The sequence below is a fragment of the Dama dama genome, chromosome 16, assembly GCF_033118175.1.
Source record: "Dama dama isolate Ldn47 chromosome 16, ASM3311817v1, whole genome shotgun sequence".
NCBI lineage: Eukaryota > Metazoa > Chordata > Mammalia > Artiodactyla > Cervidae > Dama > Dama dama.
Window position 1 is genome coordinate 27,111,634 of NC_083696.1, and position 25,633 is coordinate 27,137,266.

At 41.5% G+C, this 25,633-nt stretch overlaps 2 protein-coding genes across 2 annotated transcripts in view; one reads left to right on the top strand and one right to left on the bottom strand.

Annotated features, from left to right (window-relative positions):
* IPPK (inositol-pentakisphosphate 2-kinase) overlaps positions 1-3,670 on the top strand; it is a 55,813-nt gene extending 52,143 nt beyond the window's left edge. Inside the window, exon 13 of the mRNA XM_061163635.1 lies at positions 1,015-3,670. Within this exon, the coding sequence (XP_061019618.1) occupies positions 1,015-1,240 (226 nt within the window). The 3' untranslated portion in view covers positions 1,241-3,670. The remainder of the gene's footprint in view (positions 1-1,014) is intronic.
* CENPP (centromere protein P) overlaps positions 3,513-25,633 on the bottom strand; it is a 229,252-nt gene continuing 207,131 nt past the window's right edge. Inside the window, exons 6-8 of the mRNA XM_061163641.1 lie at positions 5,702-5,781; positions 4,185-4,276; positions 3,513-3,832 (exon numbers count right to left, since the gene is read on the bottom strand). Coding sequence (XP_061019624.1) covers positions 3,702-3,832; positions 4,185-4,276; positions 5,702-5,781 — 303 coding nt within the window. The 3' untranslated portion in view covers positions 3,513-3,701. The remainder of the gene's footprint in view (positions 3,833-4,184; positions 4,277-5,701; positions 5,782-25,633) is intronic.

Below are 25,633 nucleotides of genomic sequence, written 5' to 3' on the forward strand. Positions count from 1 at the left end.
GTCTAAATCTAGTAGAGTATGCATGGAGAAACCAGAACTCCTTAATACTCTCTCTTGGGCTAAACCGAGCCCGTGTAATGTATTTAACCAATCATTTGGATGCATACTGAGAGCACTTTGAGAGCTAAGAGGTATATACAGAAATGTTAGTACACAATTCAGAACTAGCCTGGAAGTGTTTTGGTTGTTGCTGTTGTTCTAAGTCATGTCCGGCTCTTGGTGACCCCATGGACTGCAGCACTCCAGGCTTCCTGGTCCTTCACTATCTCCTGGAATTTGCTCAGATTCACGTCCATTGAGTCGGTGATGCTATCCAGCCGTCCCCTTCTCCTTCTGCCCTCAATCTTTTCCAGCATCAGGGTTTTTTCCCAGTGAGTCAGCTCTTTGCATCAAGTGTTTTTAAGTACAAGTAATTGTTTACATTTGTTATAAGCATACAACTATTCCAATATTTAGAAAAACCACAAAGCTAAACCCTAAGAAACAAAATAGAAAACACTACAGACACAATTTTAGAATAAAACATGAAACCATTTGAGAACAAAACATGAAGCCAGATCTCTCTTTCCTAATGTGAAAAAGCATAGAGGAGCAAGAGTTTCTCACCAGACATGGGGAAAGATACGTGAAGAGAAGTCTGTTCTTAACATTTTATGCATTTGGCTGTTGTATGGCTAGATCTACTTTCTTTTTCTTAGGTTTTGTAATACTTGGCTCATGATAAGTAACATTTTTAGCATTTGTTTATACTACTGGGATATGGGGAATATCAATTGCCTAGTCTACTTAATTGCTTTTCCATCTTTCTGCACTTTAACTCTTCCTTATCTGGTGTGCTGGTAGGTATCACAGTGGGTGCCTCTCTTGCAGAAGCTTCAAGCACGAGGCATACAGCTGGCACAGATAGAGATGGAATGCATATACAGATGCACAGAATGGGTGCTCTTTGTTTGTGAGTTGCGTTGAGAGGATTTGGGAGGTTTGTGTATTCTGAAATTGCTCTTTTGCTTCCAGCTCCGATCAAAGGCCTGTTGTCCCTTCATCAAGATCTAGGTTTGCCTTCTCTGTGTCTGTGCTGGACCTTGACCTCAAGCCCTACGAGAGCATTCCTCATCAGTATAAACTGGATGGCAAGATAGTCAACTACTATTTAAAGACCGTACATGCCAAAGATGCCACTGTGATGTCGACGAGGTTCAAGGAAAGTGAAGACTGCACGTTAGTTCTCCATAAGGTCTAACCTTTTTCTTGTAGTGGCTTTGACACTTGAACACAGAATGTGAAGGTTAAATGATAGAGCTATTTTCTGTTGTGTTGGGTGACTTCTGGCTGTGAATGTTTTTGCTTTTCAACCCCTGTTCAGGTGGGACTGCCTCTGGGAGACATGGAATGCCCTTAGAGACAGCTTCCAGGACAAGGAATGTTGGATATGAGCCCAGCAGTGTGCTGTGTCCCTGGAGGCCCCCCTGGGCAGTTCTCCCTTTCCACCCAGGGTTCACATCTAATCTCTAAAAAGCCTTATAAGACCCAAGGTTTGGATCTCCTACCACCAGAATCCTAACATAGAAAACTTGAATTGTCACATAGACCTTACAGTTTGGACTTTGAAGAAAACACAGATGCTACTGGAACGTTCCCAGCTGAGTTACCTGGTCACTCTTCCAGCACAAGCCTCGTGTCAGCGCAGGTTTAGCAGCTCCCTGCTGTGGAGAGCAGAGTTGCCGATGTGCGCGTCAGTTCCCATCAGTGGGCTCACAGCCCGTGTGGCGGTGCCGTACCCACTGCTCTGCTCAGGGTCAGCAGGCAGCGTGGGACTCAGGGCAGGGGTAGACACCACTCATTCGAGCACTGACTTTCTATTTTGTGTTGAATGATTTTATCTTTAACTTTAGGGGAAACAAGGTATTCTTTCCCACCTGAAATTGCTGCTGTGGAGCTGAAAGCAGAGCTGTAACTCTGAGCTGCTATGCCCAGGGTGGGTGTCATAGGGTGCCTGTGCTTCTGCCAGTTCTGTGTTCTGACATTTTTGGATGTTCGGGAAACCTCAGCTACTTCTGCCAGGGCCAGCATCCTGATTCGGGTTTCACTAAGATATGTGGTGTTGATGGCCTTGAGTAATTCTGGACCACCTCCCCATCGGGGCTGCCCAAGGCCCTGCTTCTGCGACTCCTGGCTGGCACCAAGAGGGTTCTTGTTGGGGTCACCAAAAGTGTGCCCAGCTGCTATGAAAACTGTTGGGAATCTTGGCTTCAGTTTTTTATTCTATGGTAGGTTATATAGATTATTTATATCATCATTTTGAGGGACTAATGAAGGCTTATTGTAATATAATAGTGAAACCATGAGATTGTATGAAAATACTACACAAAAAATGAGAATATTTTGCTGATTATAATTTTTGTGGGGAACTTTGTGATAAATTGAGAATTATGCTTATTTGAATCAAGCCAGCTCTTCTAGAATTTATTCTTCAGTCCTGTCCTACCATTTACTTCTTTCTTCTTCACTCAGAGGTTCAAAAAGATATTCATATAACACATGCCTGTCATTCATGTGGGATGCTGGGGTACAGGGCTGTGGAGATTCCACACATAGGGGTGTGCATGGAGCCCTGTTCTCATGGTCAAGTTGCAGGCTCCAGAGTGCATGGAAGTAGGTAGCTATCAGAGTTGTTTTGGCCTGAGGTTGTTCCTTGTTGCTGGCCTGGGGTGAGGATGGTCTTGCCCAGCACCAGGGTATGCAGGGGACCCGGAATCTCTTGTGTGTGGAGCTCTGAAACCCCAGCCCCTCAAGGACGTGGGCTGGGCAGCCTCCTGTTGCCTATTCTGACTGGAGTGAATGGTCTGAAAACAATCACCCTCTATTTGGGGGGAAAAAAATTAAAGATGAGTATCTAGAAGGTCTTGACTGAACGCTTTGCACTTCTCACACTCCACCTCAGCCCCTTCCCTGAGGCTTTCATTTGATGGAAACAGTGTTTTCACCCATTCTACTTTAAACTGGCGACTCAGGTCAGTGCAGCACTTAGGACTCTGGGGGACTTTAATGAAAACACTGCTGCTTCTGTGCAGAGGGGCCGGGGGGCTAAGGCCCTGTGTGAAGGGACAATGCCGTGTTTGCTGTCTTACTGCATTTGTTAATGTTAACCACTCTACTTTTTTGTGAAAGACCATGAAGAGTGAATGTCAGAGAACTTGCTGAGAGGTGCAGTGAAAGCCTCCAGTGCTGCTTCTAGAGCCAGGAGGTGAGGAGGGCGGTGTGGCTCCCCTGGGGTGTCTGAGGAATGTAAAAGAATGAGGCTGCACTGGTAAGCCCTGCAGGAGTCCCTCAGTGGTGGATGGTAGGAGGAGGGCCCACCTTTGAGATGGGCTGGTGCAGCCTCTGCCCTTAGATTCATACCAAGGTAGGGGCACGGTGGCTCCCCGTGTCCCAGGATGGATAGCCACTTCTGTACGTTCTCCGATGTTGAGTTTACTTTTAAAAAATACACTATATGTGTCACTTGTTTGGTATTTTGAATTTAAATAACTGTATTTATTTTTCATGTCCCAACAACTTATATATAATGTGCCATAATTGCATAAACATGTTCTAAAGGTAAGGTTTCTAAGTGGAAAAGAGCAAATGTTTATATTCAATAAAATCACACACCTCCAGGTGCAGCATCTTACTCCTATGTGTAGTTGTTCACTGTTTGGGAATTAGCTGCTTTCCTCTGTGCAAAGTGATTTAATCAGGCTTTCTAGAGTGGCTTCAATGCCCAGCATGCCCAGTAGGGTTCTGAAGCTGAGAGGAGCAGTTTCTATGACTCCGTTCTTGTCCAGTTCCAGGGCTGTAAAGAAAACAAATCACACATCGGGTAAGACACTTCACCAAGACACTTCCCTCATTCTCAACTGGCCGAACTGAAGGGAAGCCAGGACAACTGAATCACAACCTTGAACCAAGCACCTCCCCACATGCCTGAGGCAGAGACATCAGGCATTCATAGCCTAGGAGGGCCTTAGAGGGGCAATCCCACATGCATGTGCTTTTTGAGTGATTATGGACAAAAAATATTTTGAAAACCTATTTTAAAAGTACATCAGTGACATTTTTCACTTTTTATTATTGCCACATAAAACCAGATGAAATGAGTAGGTGTTTGTGTTGAGCACAGTGAGAAATCACCAGAACATCCCTACCTCGCAGCGGCACTTTGGTGAGAAGATCGAGCTTCGGCAAAACCTTCCCTTGCTCATCTATTTCTATCCTCCAAACAATGACTAGTTCAAACCTGAAAGAGGTAAGATGCATTGCTGAGTGCTTTTAAAATCAGACTAAACTGTATGCGGCACTTGACTCTCTCTCTAGAGGAGAGGATGCCTACATGGGCAGGAACGCCGCTCTCTTCCCAACCACCCTTGGCATTGCTGCCCTTCCCCAAGGCTGTGCTCAGACTCCCTTGATCTCAAAGACCCACAGCTGAAGAGAGAGTATGGCCAGTTACACATGAGAAGATACTCAACATCAATAACATACAGGAGAATGACCATAGTGAGATGCTGTTTTGTGCCCACTACATGCTAGTGTGACAGTACAAGTGAAGTACAGGATATCCAGCAATGAGAACTTAAAAGAAGTACGAATTGATAAACTACTTTAAAAGGAATTTGGCAGTGATAGCTGAATCTGCCCTATGACCCAGGAATTTCATTTCTAAGTATATGCTCAAGAGAAGCCTGTGTACTGTGTGCCCAAGGACATAAACAGGAATATTAGAAATAGTGGAAGATAATGATAACCCAAAGGCCCAAGACTTGAAGAATGCAGAAATACATATATTCACCTAATGGAGTGTAAGCAGTGAAAATGAATTAGCTACAGCTATAGGCACCACTCGGAGAAGGCAATGGCACCCCACTCCAGTACTCTTGCCTGGGAAATCCCATGGACGGAGGAGCCTGGTAAGCTACAGTCCATGGGGTCGCTAAGAGTTGGGCACGACTGAGCGACTTCACTTTCACTCTTCACTTTCATGCACTGGAGAAGGAAGTGGCAACCCACTCCAGTATTCTTGCCTGGAGAATCCCAGGGACGGGAGCCTGGTAGGCTGCCTTCTATGGGGTCGCACAGAGTTGGGCACGACTGACGTGACTTAGCAGCAGCATAGGCACCACTATAGGTGAATTTTGGAAATAAGGTTGAATAACAAGGCATGTTCCAGAGACTTACATAACTACACCATTTTAAGGCTTGGAACAAAACATCTTTAGGCGCAGGTCACAGAAGCACATCCTGCCCACGTGCACATAAAGGTACCCACAGTGGGTGGGAGGAGACCTGGATGACTTCTCCCCTCACTCAGTACTTGCAGACTCCCCACCTTTCTTGAAATAAGTTGATGAAAATAGAACTCCACCCGTCTGGCCTCCCCTTCTTGGCCTCTCCTTCCTAAGGACTCCAGCAGTGAGACCGGCACCTGCTGGACTTTTCCTTATAGATCCCATTTGTGTTTACAGTCCCCACATTCCCCTCCTCCCTCACCCAGCAAGCTCCCCCTGGTGCTCTCCTGCCATCGCTGCTAGCTGTTATCACTCCACAGACACATCTCAAGATGTCAGTTAGGTGGTTTACATTTGTTTTCTACTATTTGTAATCGTTTTTAACAGGAAAGACCCGTCTGGGATGGGGAGCGACTTGGTGGGGCCTGTGTACTCACCCAGGTTGACTGGGGTTCCTGATGCCCATGCAGCTGGAGGAGGCTCCCTCTGAGAGCTGCACAGCCTCTGGGTACTTTTCCTGTGGGGAGAAGAAACGGTTAGCAAAATCTGTGGGGTGTGTCTTGCATTCCCTGAAAGTCTAATTATCAGGTGTGCCACTTTCTCATCTAGGCATCATGGCATCCTGGCAGAACCTATGGGCTTCAGAGGATGGGGCCTTCCTGAGGCCACAGGTAGTTGATGGGCTGAACAAAATAAGCTCCCTCAAGTGAGGTCTTGTGGGGACAAACATGTGTCACAAGTTTTAAAGGACCAGCCCACAGATCAGTGAGCTTGTTGCCAGCGTGTGAGGCCAGCGCTCTCAGACCCGTGTGTGAAAGACGCTGATGGAGCAAGAACACATCCAAACACCAAGCCATTCTGACCAAAGGCTGGCGTGGGCCTGGTTTAAACTTACAGATGATTTCTAATTTCAGGGAGACAGTTTTTATGAGAAAATGTATACCTAAATTTTTTAAATGGAAAGTGCTGGCTGGTTTTTAAACCTCAGGCTCTTCTAAATTAATAACAACTGTATGAGGAATGTAAAGGAGAACATGTGACTGTGGCAGTGTAACTTCCAGGCTGAGCTGAAAGCACGTGGCTTGGGCCAGTCCCAGCGTGAGGCCCAAGGGCTTGGCCTGCCTCCAGGCAGACCTCAGCCTCTCTAGGCCTTCTTCTTATGAGCAAAAGGAGGCTTTAGATTAGAAGCTTTCACTAAAAAAAGAATAAAATGTACTCCTTTTAGTTTTTAAAATAAAAACCAAAAGTAAAAATGCTGACATTAGGAAGAGATCAGGCATTTCTGGAGAGCTCTCAGGGACTTGTGTGGCAAGTTTCCTTTTATACAAGGTAATAATATTGCCCCATTTATCCAGCTTCATTCACTTGCCTGGTGACCTCAAATATTCAAAGCTGACAGGAAGAAAGCAACTAAAGGCTGAAGAGCAGCCCAGAGACACAACATAAACAGCAAAGTCTAGATACCATCGCTGATAGAAATACAAAGCATGGGTCTCATTGATAGAGTGTACGTATACAAGTGGCCTGGAGAGAGAAGACAGAAAAGTTGGAAAAAGTGATACAACTAAATGCAAAGTGGGTCTGAGGTCACAGCCAAATATCAGTACATTTCAAAAACAATTAAAAGTTCTGCATATTACTATGTTTGACATTCAAAAACGACAACAGAATCACCAAGAAAGGATTAAGAGGATGTACTCAGATAAGGCAGCCATCTGGCCAGTGTGTTTTAGAATATTTAACATGAAAAATAGCTACACACACAAAAAAAAGGTTGACAGGAAAGTTATCAGCCTGACTTGGAAATCACCTTAGACACTTCACATTCTGCCACTAGTAAAACTAAGGTCCAGGCCTGGTACCTAAAGGGAGCACATGGGAGCCTTGTGCTTCACTGTGTGTTGGGAAGGCTGGGAACAGGCTGTGCTGAGCTGATCCTGTGCATACATTGGGCCTGTCAGTCTTTCACAGGAAGTTTGTCTTAAGTGGTGATTCAAAATGGATGTTTAGATCTTGCCTGGTGGTCCGGTGATTAAAGACTCCATGCTCCCGATGTTGGGGGCATGAGTTCAATCCCTGATCGAATTAAGATCCTGCATGATACCAGGCTCCTCTGTCCATGGAATTTTCCAGGCAAGAGTACTGGAGTGGGTTGCCATTCCTTCTCCAGGGGATCTTCCCTACCTAGGGATCGAACCCAGGTCTCCCACATTGCAGGCAGACGCTTTAGCATCTGAGCCACCAGGGAAGCCGCATGATACACAGTGCAGCCAAAAAAAAGGGGTGCGGATTGTGTGTGTGTTTATTTAGCTGCTTGCCATGTGCCTGGAGTCTGCAGTCAAGAACTCTCCTGGTGTTTATGATAGAAAAAAATGGTAGCTTTGAGAAAGCTGGGAATTTGTTATTCATCCCAGTTTTCTACCTGAGACCCACTTTACTGTTGGAATGGCTGCTGGTCCAAAGGGAAGAGAATTTTAAACAGAACTTTAGAGAAAACCAACCATGTGTTACGGATCAGTCATACTATCCCAGTTCACTCCCTCCTGCCACTTAAATGAATGGGAAACCCTGAATCTTTAGTTTAAATGTATCCTTGAGTGTTCACAGATATCTAGAGTGAGTGGTAGTCATGATACCCCTCATCCCTGGACACTCAGTGGCATTTCCCAAAACAGGGCCATCTTCCTGCCTTACCAAAACACAGCATTCCAACCAGAAATTTTCAGATGTTCCCAGCTCCCTCCTGTGACCCTCACATTCCCCCAGGCAGTTTAGGCAGTTTGGAAAATGAGGCCTCTTGGGCCTTAGTCCAGGTCTGATGTCTCCTCATGATGCCACATTGGGAGTGCTCCAGAAATGCTGCTGTGCTTCTGGGGTGACCCAAAAGCCACCCTTTCCCCTCTGTTATTGGAATTTTCCAAGGGGACATCATGAGACCAGGCCACTGTCTGGCTCCTCAGTCAGACATCCACTCACCAGCCTGGGCCTGCTGGTGCCTCAGAGCTGAGTCAACCACATGAGGGGTGCCAAAGGGTGACTGTCTCCATCATTCCTTCCACACTGGCAAGTAGATTTTCACCAGAAAAATGAGCTTTTACTTCTCCCTTATTTATTTTCTATCGGCATTGACTCACAGATCACTGATTTATTCAACATATATCAGTGTTTCTTTAGGAAGCTGATGGTATTTAGAAACCAAGACCTAGGCTCACTGCTCCTGGGGCTTTGGAGAAAGTCCTCACTGCTCCAGGGGAAAGAACTTGGTAAGACAGGTTGGTGTGACACATGCACAAGCATGCACGTATCATAGCCCCTTGGGAATCCTTCTGCACACACATACTAACAAACGAGCAGGCGATGACCTCAATACCTCTGTCCACCCCCCAGAATTCTCTATCTAGCCTTCTTCCTCCTGCAGCTATAAAATCACTCTACTCCTAGGAAGGAAAAGAGCTTACACAAATAATCCCTTTATACCTTCCATGTTTAGAATGGAAAGAGGAAAGTTAGGCAAGCAAAGTCAGTCAAATATATAGCCAAGAAACATACACCCTGCAATAAATCTGAAGGCAAGTGTACCCTTAAAAGATCTACTCCATTAAGAGTACTAGACAATAAACATCACTTCAGGTGGGGATATAAGTCCAAGAAGTAGTTCTTAAAATTTTTAAGATTGTAATTTTCATTCTAACTAACTGGGTAGCAATTGTACGCTTTTATATGTAGTCTGTTCCCTTCTAGACTAATAATTAAAAAGCAAGGCAAGTTGGTTCTGACAATAGTCAGAAATGACACTTAAGAAGCTGAATACACACACACACATACATGTAATAATCAATGCTAGAAACTCTTTAGAGGTAATTTCACAACTTTGTCTTCATACAGTTTTTAAAATGTAATTGTGCCAGCAAAATAATGAAATGCAGGCAGATGATGAAAGTCATATTCAGATATTCACTGGCAATTTTATTGTTACTAATAAAACTCTGATTATTTTATATATCTCAAAGTAATGTGCAAAACATTGAAACTGATTATAATTTAAAGTTACTATGATCTGGGGACTTTCCTAGTGGTCCAGTGGCTAAGACTCTGTGATCCCAATGAAGGGGGCTTGGGTTCAATCCCTGGTCAGGGAACTAGATCCCACATGCTGCAACTAAAGATTGCACATGCCACAGCTAAGAGCCGGCACAGCCAAATAAAAAATACTTTTTTAAAAGTTAAAAAAAGAGAAGTTATTATGGTCTAATTTAAATTTTTTCATAGAGTCACAGACTTTTTGAGCTTTAAAGGTGTTTTCTCTTTCAAAAGACAAATTACACGTCCACACTGCCACATACAATTCACTGACCTCTTACAGTTACAGGCCCCATGTCCTTCACAGGCACTAGCTCATTCACAGAAGACAGCAGTCATATGAAGCCATTGGTTTAGTGCCCATTTAAATGAAAGTGAGGCTTGAAAAAATTAAGATACTTGCTCAAGATTACACAACTAGTAAACTGATTCAAACCTAAGGCAATCAGATTCCAAAACCTGAGTTCAGAAATAATACTATCATTTCACATTTCTGAATTCAACTATAGTTGTAACACAGAGGCCAAGTGTGATTACAGTCAACTTGTAACATAATTCATGCTGGCAACTGATTTTGAAGGCAGAAACAAAACCATTTTTATTGGGAAATATAATAGCCCCTAAAGGTTTGTTCACATATTCCATATGGTATAAGACTTATTAGGTCCCTAATGGTAATGGGCTCCTGATCTAGTGCAAGCAACTTGCTGTGTGTATATTTTTTGGCTGCACTATGTGGCTTGCTAGGTCTCATTCCTGGACCACGGATTGAACCCAGGCCATGGCAGTGAAAGCCCAGAATCCCATCCACTAGGCTAGCAAGGAATTCCCCTGTGCCTGTTTTTTATTAGAGGTTTAGTTTTCTCTCCAGAGGCGTGAGGTTGCATTGCAGAGTCCAGGCCCCCTTTAGTAGTGCCAAGCTTCTTCACATAGGCCTCTGTCAGGGCGAGGATGGACTGCCTCTCATATAGACTTTCTACTAATTCTCCTCCTACCCACAGTCTCTCTTTCAGAGGTTCCGCTGAACAAATTGGTTGATTTGTTCCTTCCTCCAAGGAAGATAGCTTTCTCAGTCTCCTGCGTGCTGAGAGTCACACACGGCTGGAAAGCTCTGGCTTGGAGGTCATTTTTCAGTTGCAATGGCCCCTAAGGCCCTGCCCCCAGGGACAGTTCCCATACTCCCAGGGAAAATCAAAGCAACCTCCAAACGACTGTTCCCTGTTCCGGCACGGCATGTTCCCTTCAGGGGTTAGGTCTCAGCTTTGTCTGGGCCTCATCAAACTGTAATTATCTGCTTCCTGAATGTACTGCTGCCTTCCTCTGGCCTATTCTTCATCTTTGTGTATTATGTCTTTTAAAACTCTCTCTACTGTCATTTCTGAAGAATTTTAGCAGAGTGGCTGATGAAGGTGGTATATTTCAATGGTCCACTTTTGAGGCCTTTTACATTTATATTTTCAATTTCCCCTCATACTTGATGAATAGTTTGGGTATAGAATTTAAGGTTTAAATAGTATTTAAATTATTTTATATATAAAGCTAATGATATATGTCCAAACTTGTATTCTAGAGTCCTATGTTAAAATGCTTTCAGGGCTGGAGCACTGGGATGACCCAGAGGGATGGGATGAGGAGGGAGGTGGGAGGGGGGTTCAGGACGGGGAACACACTGATCATGTCAGTGTATGGCAAAAACCACTGCAATATCGTAAAGTAATTAGCCTCCAACTGAAATAAATTAAAAAAAATGCTTTCAGTTTTTAAAAATGGAAAAAAACATAATTAAGTCAACTCATGTCCTTAGAAATAGAGGAAATCCCCACCCTGGGACAAAATAAAAGAGGGCATAAATAATGTTTGTAAATAAACTTTTTAATGGTTCAAATCTTATACTATATCAAGTCCTGATAGCTTTATTTTCATAAAACAAAATGAATATTTGGCAAGAGAATTAAAATATGAGAGAGGAAACAAGTCTTGATGAAATAATCCAAAGGACAATAATAATGTATTCTATTTGCACAATAGTTCTAACTTTGCCAGTTCTTTACATGTTTATCCACAGGATACCTTTATGAATCAGGGATATAAAATTATGCACACTTTAAAAATAAGGAAATAAAGGCTCAGAGATTTGCAAGGCTGCTCCAATGACCCTGAGCCCAAAGTAAAGAAGCCAAGCTGAGCTGGCTTCCTAACTCTAATGCCTTTCTTGAAGCAAATTTCAGGTGACCCATGGTCCAGCTCAGAGTAAACTCACCCTGAAACCAATAATACTTACACTTCAGGGACCAACAACTCCCTCCCTGTACATGGGCTCCTTTCAAGCCCCTCTACTGAATTTAAAACAAATAATTTTTAGAACAGTTTTAGATTGATAAAAATTGGGAGGATAGTACAGAGTTCCTATATTATTAATATCTAATATTGGTGTGGTATATTTGTTACAATCAATGAGCCAATATTGGGATATTGCTTTTATAACTGAAGTCTATATTTTTTTTAGCTATCTTAGTTTTTACTTAATGTCCATTTTCTGTTTCAGAATTCCCACTCAGGATCCCACATGACATATTTGTGAGAGGTAGGAAAATTCACCTAGATCCTTACTCTATATATACCTTCTTATGTTCTGCCATGGGTTTAAGTATTATGCTTATTTATTTTAATAAGGGGCTCCCATTTTTTTACCTAAAGACTCTTAAGAGAAAATGCATAGTTGTTCTTTGGGTCTTAGAATAACACATCTTGCCATCTGGCAGCGCCCTTAGGACCAGGCCGGAAGAAGGGGTCAGCTGATCCTAGGCTTGACTTGAGACTCAAAACAGGTAAGAAGAGAGGGGCAAACATGAAAATGCTTTCACATATGCATCTGTCTACAGACCACCCATGAACTAGCAAAACGCATCTTACAATAATTCAAATTTTCAGCATGCACTAGCTCTTGAATTGATTGAGGGCAGAGGATTTTCTTTGCTGCCTTGTCCTGAAACTGCTTTATTTTCCTAGAAAAATTCTTAAGTATTTCAAATTCATCCTCTCACACACAATGAGACCTACACACCTGATGAACTTGGATTGACTAATTCATCACTCAAAATGATTTGCAGCGTGGCTATTGTGTGGAACTGTTGTGGACTGTCAGACCTGTTTTTCTTTGCCTGGCAAGCTTTCTTATTACCCTCACTCTGGCAACAGACCTGTCCCTTTCACAGGATTGGCCCAGGTCATCACAGACTGTTAGCTCCTCACGAACAGCATATAATGTATCCTGGGCCAACTGACAGATGCTGGGAGGACAAAACCTTCCCCAGCAGGGACTGTTCAGTGGGCAGCCTCTTCCAGGCTATGGGAGGCCTGTGTGTTGCCCTGATAGACAACCAGCAGAGAATCGTGCAGAAATGAGGGCCTCACAACAGGAGGGAAAATCCTCTATCTTGATGTGATCCGCACATGCAGGCTACACCCTTTCTTTCTTTAATTGTCTGAACTACTACAGCCCTCTGCTACAACTGGAGTGACTAACTTTCCTTTTTGCTAAGCCAATGTGAATTTATATTTCTGTCTGTGTTGAAAGAGCTCCAATAAAAACACTGGGTACTTTGTTAAATGCTGGGTATGTCCTGGAACAAAATAACACTGAGCATCAGGAAAGTAAAAATAAAAACTACAATGGAATACCACAATATACACCTGAATGGCTACAAACAACTGACAAAACCAGTGTTGAAACTGATATGAGCAGCTGTTACCCTCACACCCTGCTGGTGAGAGTATAAATGGGCACAGTTATTTTGACAACCCCTCCAAAAGCTGAACATACACCTACCCTAAGATTCAGCAATTCTATCCAACATAAACACGTACCTGTATCACCAAAAGACACGCACACAGCAGCGCTGTTTACAACTGCCAGGACCTGGAAAGGGCCAGGCCCAGAACTCTGGGTGAATGCTGTGTGGCTCATCCACGTGACAGAAGGCTCAAGGGCTGTGAGATGAATGATCACCAGTTACACTCCACATGGACCGATCTCAGGGATAGTGTATGCAGTGACAAGCACCAACCCTGTCTTGTAGCACCTGTGGCAGGTGGGTGGGCCCTGGGGACTGCTCCTGCTCTGCTTCCTCTTCCAGTGAATGGTTCTGTAATTTTGTGAAAAATCATCCAACTGTGCATTTATGACGTGTGTGCCCTGTCCTGTATCTATATATTTCAACAAAAAATTAAAATACAAAAGACAGCACCCCCCAGCCCATGAAGTATACAACCTAATGAAGACAGACAGTAAGCAAGTAAACACAGAAATGCTTCCCCTCTGCCTCTGCCATCCAGGGTGGAGAATGCTTTGTTCTTTTTCTCATCCAGAAGCCCAGTAGCCATCTCAATTACTTTGCTGTCTTTTTTGGGTCTTCTCCAGCTCTATCATATCTGTCCTGAAGAACCGACCCTAACTGCATGAAATATGTACAGATGTTCTAGGATTTGGGACAAAGAACATAAAATCTATTTTCTTTTATCTGATCATCCTGAATTAAGGCTACCAATCTGTAAGCCTTTCTTGATGCTGAGGTATCTGAAATACTGTTTTGAGAAGTAGTTATATGCCTTTTCTTGGGTCACTACTGATAGCCAAAGGTGCATTTTTTTTCTGGCCATGCTGCACTGCAATGTGGGATCTTATTCCCTGACCAGCGATCAAATCCATGCCCTTTGCAGTGGAAGCATGGAGTCCTAACCACTGGACTGACAGGGAAGTCCCCAAGGGCCCATCTTTTGATAGGTATTTTCTGGATTTCTTTTTCCTTGAAGGTCTTATCTTATGCACAATAAATTTTTATTATTTTTTTGTGCCCTCTAACTAATGTTTTCACTGCATTCCCATTCTCTTGGTGTTTCAATATGTGGAAAGGCTTAAAGTTGTCCGAAAATATGGAGATTTTACTGTTGACTTCTTCTTGGCTCATTTATATATAACAGTTCAATTGCTTAACATTTCTCTATTCTGAAAATATGGTCCACGTGACTTTGTTAAACTGGAATTAGTTGAATCACATTTGAGATAAGTGGGCCAAAAGCTGCACCTTAAAATTTTTTGTTACATGAAAATTTTACTCGTAAAGACATTTGTTTGAATGTTTGTAAACTTTCTTTCTTTCTGGTTGCACTGGGTCTTTGTTGCTGTGCGTGGGCTTTCTCTCATTGCGGCAGGCAGGGGCTACTCTCTAGGTGTGGTGCCCAGGCTTCTCACTGCAGTGGCTTCTCTTGTAGAGCATGGGCTAGGTAGTTGTGGTGCATGGGCTTAGTTGCCCACGGCGCATGGGATCTTCCTGGACCAGGGATAGAGCCCGTGCCCCCTGCACTGGCAGGCAGACTCTCAATTACTGGACCGCCAGGGAAGTCCCGAATGCTTGTAAACTTTCTACTTATCTTTCCTCATCTCCTTATATTAAACTTCAGCCAGTTTGTACATTTAAATAATACTTGAAGAAGCATACTAATTTCCAGAGGCTGAGGCTGACCAAAGAAATGGAAGAGGCCTGTACAAACTTATCTTTATCTTTATTAAAACATCATGCTAAAGGGCTGGAGGGGAACTCAGGCCCCAGGACCCCAGAGGCTTGCCCAACAACAGTCCAAGGTGGATTATGTGGCCCAGCAACAAGAGAAAATGGAAACAGAGGATGTGAGCCAACAAAGTCAAGCTTTTTTTTTTTTTTTTTTAAAAGATAATACAGTTGAAGGACAGATTCCATTTCCCTAAAGGTCATATTTCAGCCTCATATAAATATAAATTCCATGCTGTTTTAAATATCAAAAGCTGAAAGCACAGTATTTATACATTTGCAACAGAAAGAGGGTCCTTTATTTATTTATTTATCCCCCCCCCATCCCCGCCTCCCCAGGGTCCTTTATTTATAAGTGCCAAAAGCACTGAATACTAACCAGATGTGGTTTACTGCCTCTTACAAAGCAAGAAAACATACAGAGAAGAAACGACAGTTGGAGTTAAAAAAAAAAAAATCTTAAAACAAGTATAAAACAATTTGTCCTACTAACAGAACTGAGTAGCTGAAAGCCCTTTGCTGAAGCGTGCCTCCACTGAAATACTACTAGTGAACTTGCTTAAGCAGGGCCCTCCTGTTTCTTCCAAGAGCACTTGCAAATAGCTGGGCTTTTCTGCCACACCTTTCTACGTGAAAGTGATAATAATGTTCTGGTAAGATGCTCCTAAAAGACTGGCCTGCAGACCCTAATTTATGCAAACATCATTATGGATGTCTGAAACCATTTAACTATTTAAAAGAGGAAGGTGATTATTACCTCATGCTTTCCCTAGGTAACCAATCTTTAAGTTCTTAAGGCAAAAATATAATCAGTCTTCTTTTGGGTGGGTATTGGGGGTGGGGTGGGGGGATGGGCAGTGATGGTAATACTGTCTGGTGTTGAAGGAGGAAACAGACAGAACAGGCTCCATCTTGAAAGCAGGACACCATCTTGGACCGGACTGTGGACTTTGAGCTATATGCCCAGTATCTATGGAAACGACATACCAACTGGAAAGCCAGGCCCGATGGATGGAAGAGCCCCAGGGCTCGTACCTAGATTCTCTGTTGCCTAAAAGAATACCCTAATTATCTGTGTAACCGAATAGAATCATAAATTCTATTATGCTTATTGGGGTATGACCACAGGCCTATTGATAATTGTCCACTGTTAACTACCTAGATTTCAGGCATATGAATCTTGGGTTAACTTTGATTGTATCTTTCTTTTTCTTTGTTCAGACTAGTTTCAGGGAATTTGGGGAGGTGGGTTTGGGCACGTACACTTAGGGTATATAAAGTTTTCAGAAAAACTGGTCAGGGTCCTTGGCTAAGAGGAGATTCTGTCTTGGGCCCACTGGTGTAATAAACGGCACTCCACTATCTGCATTGTCCTTCTGAGTGAGTTTGTTTCCCGGAATGGGTGGCTACAACAGTTTGTGTTTATCAGAAAAATACACTATTTTAAACACATTAAAATTATTGTAATCAAAGACTGGATGAAGATTATAAAAGACTGAATAAAGAGGAAATGTGAACATATTATTTTCTATTTAAATTACAACTAGACTTTTTTGTAAGACAGTTTAAAAAGGCATTCAACAACAATTTGAACTATCATAAATAGCTTGAATGTAATAGTTTAGTGTAAAAAATAGATTTGCAGGATGCTTAGTTTGAAATCTACCTTAAAAGCATAAGAAACACTTCAGATCCACTAGAATATCTATTATAAAAAATACATTCAACTAATAAAAATAAATGAAAAAAAAAATTAAAAAGACAGACAATAAAAAGACAAGTGTTGGTGAGAATGTGACAAGTGCAAACCTCAGACATTACTGGTGAGATGTAAAATGGTATAGCCACTTAAGAGTTTGGCTATCCCCCTCCCCCCCTTTTTAATGTCCTTTATGCAAAAAAGCAAAATGCCTGTCTGAGGAGGCCTTACAAATAGCTGTGAAAAGAAGGGAAGCAAAAAGCAAAGGAGAAAAGGAAAGATATACCCATTTGAATGCAGAGTTCCAAAGAACAGCAAGGAGAGATAAGAAAGCCTTCCTCAGTGATCAATGCAAAGAAATAAAGGAAAACAATAGAATGGGAAAGACTAGAGATCTCTTCAAGAAAATTAGATACCAAGGGAACACTTCATGCAAAGATGGGCTCGATAAAGGACAGAAATGGTAGGGACCTAACAGAAGCACAAGATATTAAGAAGAGGTGGCAAGAATACACAGAACTGTACAAAAAAGATCTTCATGACCCAGATAATCATGACGGTGTGATCACTCACCTAGAGCCAGACATCCTGGAATGTGAAGTCAAGTGGGCCTTAGGAAGCATCACTACGAACCAAGCTAGTGGAGGTGATGAAATTCCAGTTGAGCTATTTCAAATCCTCAAAGATGATGCTGTGAAAGTGCTGCACTCAATATGCCAGCAAATTTGGAAAACTCAGCAGTGGCCACAGGACTGCAAAAGGTCAGTTTTGATTCCAATCCCAAAGAAAGGCAATGCCAAAGAATGCTCAAACTATCTTACAATTGCACTCATCTCACACGCTAGTAAAGTGATGCTTAAAATTCTCCAAGCCAGGCTTCAGCAATACATGAACTGTGAACTTCCAGATGTTCAAGTTGGTTTCAGAAAAGGCAGAAGAACCAGAGATCAAATTGCCAACATCTGTTGGATCATCGAAAAAGCAAGAGAGTTCCAGAAAAAAATCTATTTCTGCTTTATTGACTATGCCAAAGCCTTTGACTGTGTGGATCACAATAAAATGTGGAAAATTCTGAAAGAGATAGGAATACCCGACCACCTGACCTGCCTCTCGAGAAACCTGTATGCAGGTCAGGAAGCAACAGTTAGAACTGGACATGGAACAACAAAGTGGTTCCAAATAGGGAAAGGAGTACGTCAAGGCTGTACATTGTCACCCTGCTTATTTAACTTATATGCAGAGTACATCATGAGAAACACTGGGCTGGAGGAAGCACAAGCTGGAATCAAGATTGCCGGGAGAAATATCAATAACCTCAGATATGCAGATGACACCACTCTTATGGCAGAAAGTGAAGAAGAACTAAAGAGCCTCTTGATGAAAGTGAAAAAGGAGAGTGAAAAAGTTGGCTTAAACTCAACATTTAGAAAACTAAGATGATGGCATCCGGTCCCATCACTTCATGGCAAATAGATGGGGAAACAGTGGAAACAGTGGCTGACTTTAGTTTTGGGGGCTCCAAAATCACTGCAGATGGTGATTGCAGCCATGAAATTAAAAGACGCTTACTCCTTGGAAGGAAAGTTATGACCAACCTAGACAGCATATTAAAAAGCAGAGAGACATTACCTTGCCAACAAAGTTCTGTCTAGTCAAGGCTATGGTTTTTCCAGTGGTTATATATGGATGTGAGAGTTGGACTGTGAAGAAAGCTGAGCACCGAAGAATTGATGCTTTTGAACTGTGGTGTTGGATAAGACTCTTGAGAGTCCCTTGGACTGCAAGGAGATCCAACCAGTCCATCCTAAAGGAGATCAGTCCTGGGTGTTCACTGGAAGGACTGATGTTAAAGCTGGTCTCTAATACTTTGGCCACCTGATGTGAAGAGCTGACTCATTTGAAAAGACCCTGATGCTGGGAAAGATTGAGGGTAAGAGGAGAAGGGGACGACAAAGGATGAGATTGTTGGATGGCATCACCAACTCGATGGACATGGGTTTGGGTGGACTCCAGGAGTTGGTGATGGACAGGGAGGCCTGGCATGCTGTGGTTCATGGGGTCTCAAAGAGTCAGTCACGACTGAGCGACTGAATTGAACTGATAAATTCTGAGATGATACATTCATGTATGAAGTTTTAATTGTTCCTTTAAACCTAGTCCATATTTTCACACAACATCCTGTCATTCAAATTTTTCTGCACTGGAACAAACACCTGAGGGTATCTGACAAAACAACATTCTTCTCTTTAAATATAGCATCTGTTTCATTCTATCTTTCTGGTACTCTTACTGGATTACATTAAACCACCTAATTCTATGCTTAAATGAACTCATGTATTTTCCATCTAATTATCTTTCTAGAATTTCTTTGTCTTCTTCAAATACATCTTCTAATTTTCTCTTTAATAATATTTAACAAAAAAAATAATATTTAACCTGTTGTTTGACTTATCCACTGGTTTCTAAATTCTTAAAATTCTAATCACATTTAAAAAATGTATAGATGTCAATTTGTTTCTTTTTCCAATAGGTTTTTGGGAAAGAAAAAAACAAAAAACAGAAAAAAAATTGCTCTGAGGCTTGCCTGGTGGCACAGTGGATAGGAATCTACCTGCCAATGCAAGGATCACCTGGTCCAGGAAGATCCCACATGATGCAGAGCAACTAAGCCCATGTGCCACAACTTCTGAGCCTAAGCCCGCACTCTAGGGCCTGAGAGCTGCAATTACTGAACCTGGGTATGACAAGTACTGAAACCGTGCTCCAAGAGCCTGTGCTCCCCAAGAAGAAAAGCCACTGCAACAGAAGCCTGCACACTGCAGCCAAGAGTAGCTCCCGCTCACCATGACTAGAGAAAGTCCGCATGCAGCAACAAAGACCCAGTGCAACCAAAAATAAGTAAATAAATAAATTTTAAGAAACTGTCCCTTATTTTTAAATTAGGTTTATATTTTATTTACTTCTTTGATCTTTAACCTTGTACTTTGCAGTTTTTGTCTAGATTGTTTTATAATTCTCACTTATAGAAATTTGTTTTATGCAATTAATGTATAATTTTTTAATGTATACTTGCTTCATCTACAAGCTTCCCTGGTGGCCCAGATGGTAAAGAATCTGCCTGCAAAGCAGGAGACCTGGGTTCAATCCCTGGGTTGGGAAGATACCCTGGAGAAGGGAATGGCTACCCACTCCAATATTCTTGCCTGGAGAATTCCATGGACAGAGGAGCTTGGCAGGCTACAGTCCATGGGGTCGCAAAGAGTTGGACACGACTGAGCAACTAACACAGTTTCATCTGGGGTCATTTTTTTCTGAGATAGTGCTGTGAAATTGTGTGAGAGTTTCCCTCTCGGGCAGTTTCATGGTGGCTTTTCCCAGAGCCTGGAGAAGTCCCTGTATCTACAATTTATATTCCTTTCCAGATTTGGGGTTCAACCTAGACCACACAGGCAGCATAAACTGAGATCCAGTATATATCTATGCCAGGGATCTGGAGATGTGAGTTTCTCTACCTACTAAGTTCCCTGCAGTTTCCTTGGCCTGGCTGGCAGTTTTCCTCTTCCTCTGTCAACTAACAGAAATCCTTGAGGCCCCAGGCTTTGGGAGGAGGATTCACCCTAGCATCTGATGCAGTCCAGGCTGTCTTCCAGACCAAGGGCCCAAATCTGTGTTCTACCCAGCACCAGCTCCTGCTCTTGCTTTGTCTCCCTTAAATATTTAAGGATCTTGGGACATTTCTACTTCTTTCTTTTGAGCTTGACTATATACTTAAGACATGTTGTACTTAATCCAGAATTTCTGAACAATTAAAATGCTGGGAAAGGGTACACATGGTAAATTAGCTTGCCACATTTATTTTCTTTTTCTTTTTTTAAAAATTTTTTATTTATTTTATTTTTTTATTTTCTTTTTCATTTTGGCTGAGCTATGAGGCATGCAGGATCGTAGTTCCCCGACCAGAAATGGAACCTGTGCCGCCTGCAGTGCAATTATGTAATTTTAACCACCAGGGAAGTTCCTGATATATTTACGTCTCCACTTGCTTTCTTTTTGTTGAGAAATATGACATTTTCATTTCTCTTTAATTATACAAATAATTAACACATGCTTTCTCTTTATGAAAATTACATGGTTAAAGGAACTTTCTTGGTGGTCCAGTGGTTAAGAATCTGCCCACCGTAGCAGGGATATGGGTTTGATCTCTGATCCAGGAAGGTCCCACATGCGTGGTGCAACTAAGCCCATGTGCTATAATTACTGAAATCTGCTCTCCTAGAGTCTGTGTTCCATAAGAGAAATCATCACACTGAGACGCTGGCGCACCCTAATAAAGAGTAGCACCTATTCGCCACAACTAGAGAAAGTCTGCGTGCAGCAACAAAGACCCAGTGCAGCCATAAATAAATAAATAAATATTAAATGGTAAAAGCTAAGTTAAAGTCTTCTTTGACATAACCCCAATTCTAGTCTCCACCCCTCTCTTCCCAGGTATCTTGCAGATCTCTCCCCATATTACAGATCTCTATGGACCCACAGAAGATATTAAATTGCATCTCAATGAAAAATACCTCAATAGAGAAAATTTAGTGAATAAAATCATATTATACCATATTGTTTTCTCATTTCTTTTCTTTACTCAACAGTGTGTATTGAAGAGCTTCCTCAGTGAAGATAGAGTTTCTATCTGGGGTCGCTGTGTATTATTCCATTGTGTATTTAATTGCTGTGTAGTATTTAATTGCTGTGTAGTATTCCACTGTGAATAATTTTCAAGGGTGTGTCAGCCCTTGAGGAAAATTTCCTCAAAGGAGACGAATGCTTTTAGCAGAAGGAAGGGAAGTTATTGGGCACCAAACAACTGATGTCCACCCTCTACCACCACGTTCTACCAGGCACTCATTGCTACATACTATAAGTATGGTGTTAGGACCATTCCACAGAATATGATGGACACCCCTACAAAACTTCAGGTCAGATGTTGACACTGATGGCTCCATACACCGCAAGAGCGTATGTATCAAGGCATACAGTAGGTACTTAACAAACATCTGTTGGATTCATTGAAGGCACATGACCTAGAAGTACAAAAGCTAAAGGAAACAAAAGTAATTTAGTGAAACTGGGAATTATAGGAGAATGATTGAAAAACAAAGCTTTAAATAAGAAAGTAAATACAGAGAAGTTCTTAGATGTTTTAGTATAAAATCTGAAGAACTTCAGGAAAGACACTTGGTCCGAGACAGAAGCAACTACTGTAATTCCTGGCACATAAGTGCCTGGTGGATAAACAATATGACTAGTTGGTTAAAACAAACAGAAACTGAAAAATAAAATGCTGAGCACCTAACTCTGTGCCAAAAGTATGTGAAACACATACTTAGGCAAGACCCTCATCTGATTTTGAGAGGCAAAGAGTAATTGGAACAAAGCAGATGCATGCTAGGAGTCACTGCTAGCAGCTTGTTTAGAAGGAACTAGCGTCCAGTTGTGCATTACAGTCATGAAATGGGCCAAGATGGTACTGAGGAGGGGTGATGGTGTGCTGAGAAAGAGTCTCTCAGAAAATATGAGAAAGCAAGATTAATTACAGTGGTTTGATTTGGTCTTTTATTCCTATTTGACATGGAGCATAATGCTTGCATAGGTCTTGTTATGGTTCAAGAAACTGCAGTAAGATGGATGGAGTTGGAAGGCATTACACTAAGGGAAAGAAACCAGACAAAGAAAGACAAATACTATATAATATCACTTACATGTGGAATCTAAAAAATATAACAGACTAGTGAATATAACAAAAAAGAAGCAGATTCACAGAAGCAGAGAACAAATGAGGGGTCACCAGTGAGGGTGGGTGGAGGGAGTAATACAGGGGTAGGGGTTGGGAAGTACAAACTTTTGGATGTAAGTAAGATTGGCTCAAGGGTATATTGCACAACATGGGGTATACAACCAGTATTTTGCAATAACTATAAATGGAAGGTAACCTTTAAAAATTGTATTAAATAAATAAACTGAACTAAGGAGAGCCATCAAATTGTAGACAGAAAACATGATCACTGCCAAGTGCTTGATCATTGCTAATTCTCCCTTCAAAAGACATAAATAAACCATTTTCAGCATGAAAACACTTAAAATTTACTTTCACTACTCTGAATCACAGATACCAAATGGCATACCATCATAAATAGATGACGGCATGGCTCCTCCCCCTCGTACTGGTGATTTCATAGTGAAAATATTGTTTGTTTCACTAAAGCCTGCTTGAAATTCGTTTTAAAAGCAAAAAACATCAGATATGCAGAGGACACCACCCTTATGGCAGAAAGTGAAAAACTAAGATCATGGCATCCGGTCCCATCACTTCATGGTAAATAGATGGGGAAATAATGGAAACAGTGACAGACTTTATTTTTTTAGGCTCTCAAATCACTGCAGATGGTGACTGCAGCCATGAAATTAAAAGACGCTTACTCCTTGGAAGAAAAGATATGACCAATATAGACAGTATGTTAAAAAGCAGAGTCATTACTTTGCCAACAAAGGTCCATAATCAAAGCTATGGTTTTTCCAGTAGTCATGTATGGAGGTGAGAGTTGGACTATAAAGAAAGCTGAGAGCCGAAGAATTGATGCTTTTGAACTGTGGTGTTGGAGAAGACTCCTGAGAGTCCCTTGGACTGCAAGGAGATCCAACCTGTCCATCCTAAGGGAGATCAGTCCTGAATATTCCTTGGAAGGACTGATGGTGAAGCTGAAACTCCATTAGTTTGGCCACCTGATGTGAAGAATTGACTCATTTGAAAAGACCCTGGTGCTGGGAAAGATTGAAGTTGGGAGGAGAAGGGGACGACAGAGGATGAGATGGTTTGAGGGCATCACCGCCGCAATGGACTTGAGTAGGCTCCGAGAGTTGGTGATGGACACGAAGCCTGGCATGATGCAGTCCATGGGGTCACAAACAGTCAGATATGACTGAGTGACTGAACTGAACTGAAAAGTAAAAAAACTCCTTAGCCAGAGAGGACTTTGCTTTTTGTACAACAAATGGTTTTTAACCTCCATCTAAAAAAGAAAAAGAGAAACCTCTCTGTAATTTAAGTATATATTCAAAAAATAAAGCAATAGAAAAAGCAATAAAAAATTAAAAACATAAAAAAATAAAGCAGCCATAGTCTTTGAAATTTTTATATACTAAGTAAAGGACAATTCTCATGAGAAATATATACAAATTGTATAAACTCTCAACACTCACTTATAAGTATTGTATAAATGAAATAGTCTAAAAAGAAATAATCAGTAAATATTTACTGACAGATTAATAGGTAAGAAGCTTGCCCTAGGCTACATAATAGAGTATTCCAACAGTATAGATGTTCTCTTCAGGAAGTGAAGATAAATACAGGCTGACTGAAGAAGATTATATTAAAATTAATGACTTTTCTCTTTCTTACAAAAGTTTTACATGTGATAGTCAATATGAAAATTTTTTTGTTGAATATGTTTACCTCTGTACTACATTTTATCACCAATACCCAGGAAAACTTTTATGACCTTGCTTCCTCTAGAGATCATAGTTGATAGGACCAGTAGGTGAACACATGATCCCAGCTGGTTAAATCAGGTTCTTTGGAGAAATCTGAAATTGAGGGCCATACCACCCATCTGCAAAGTAGCTTGAACTGAAAGTAAACAGGTTTGTGTTTTTGGAGATGGGCCATTGGCCACATGTGTGTCAACACAGAAGTTGTCCTGCAGAAGGCAAGACCTACTGAGAGAAGAATGAAGTGAACATGCAGAAAATGATAAGCATGAAACAACTCAGAAAAAGAAAGCAAGATAAAAGTCCTTGAGGGCTGCCTGGACCATGAGAACCACCTCATTCCTGGTCCCAGGCCCTTGGAAATCTTCAATAAGGCCCTTCAATAAGAGGGTATTCTCAGTGTCCTTCCAATATACCCGCGTTGTTCTTGGGCTTGTTTAAAGTGAGTTTCTATTACTTGCAATCAAAATGTCTTCACAAACAAAATGGCCATTTCAATTCCATTACTGACAATAAAAATTATGGGATGGATAAGGGAGATAGTTTTTTAGAAAGACTATCTAGGACATCATGAGCGAACATAGATATTAAAAGAGAGGGGAGAATTAAGCTCTGAATTACTTGTTCTTTGCCTTGATCAATCTCCTTAGTTCTGAAATGGTTCTTTTGAACAATTTTCCCAGCTTTACATGTATTTTTTTGTGGAGAAGATTCAGTGATCTCATCATTCTGCCACAGTCGGAAGTTCCGCCACAACTGATTTTTACAACTTTCTTAAACGTTTTTTTTTGTCTCTTTGCCTTCCTTTTTATTAGCTTTTTAAAATTTTGCTTTCCCTTATACTAGCTAGGATGTCACATGATCTATTCCTATATGTCAAATGATTACCTTAGATATTTTATCACGCATACTCATCAAAGTCCAAATTAATCCATGTCTCAATGCTCCTCATGAACAAAGGGCTTTATAATGTTTTAATTTCAGTCTGAATTCTAGCTTAAAAAAAAAAAACCTCACTTGACATTATTTCGATTTTATTATACAGAAACTGTTTTCTGTATTTACCATATTCTTTGTTCCTTATTATATCTCAAAGCTAAAGAGCCTCTTGATGAAAGTGAAAGAGCAGAGTGAATAAATTGGCTTAAACTCAACATTCAGAAAACTAAGATCATGACATCCAGTCCAATCACTTCATGGCAAATAGATGGGGAAACAATGGAAACAGTGACAGACTTTATTCTTCTGGGCTTCAAAATCACTGCAGATGGTGACTGCAGCCATGAAATTAAAAGATGCTTGCTCCTTGGAAGGAAGGCTATGATCAACCTAGACATCATATTAAAAAACAGAGACATTACTTTGCCAACAAAGGTCTGTCTAATCATACAATGGTTTTTTCAGTAGTCGTGTATGGATGTGTGAGTTGGACTATAAAGAAAGCTGAGAGCCGAAGAATTGATGCTTTTGAACTGTGGTGTTGG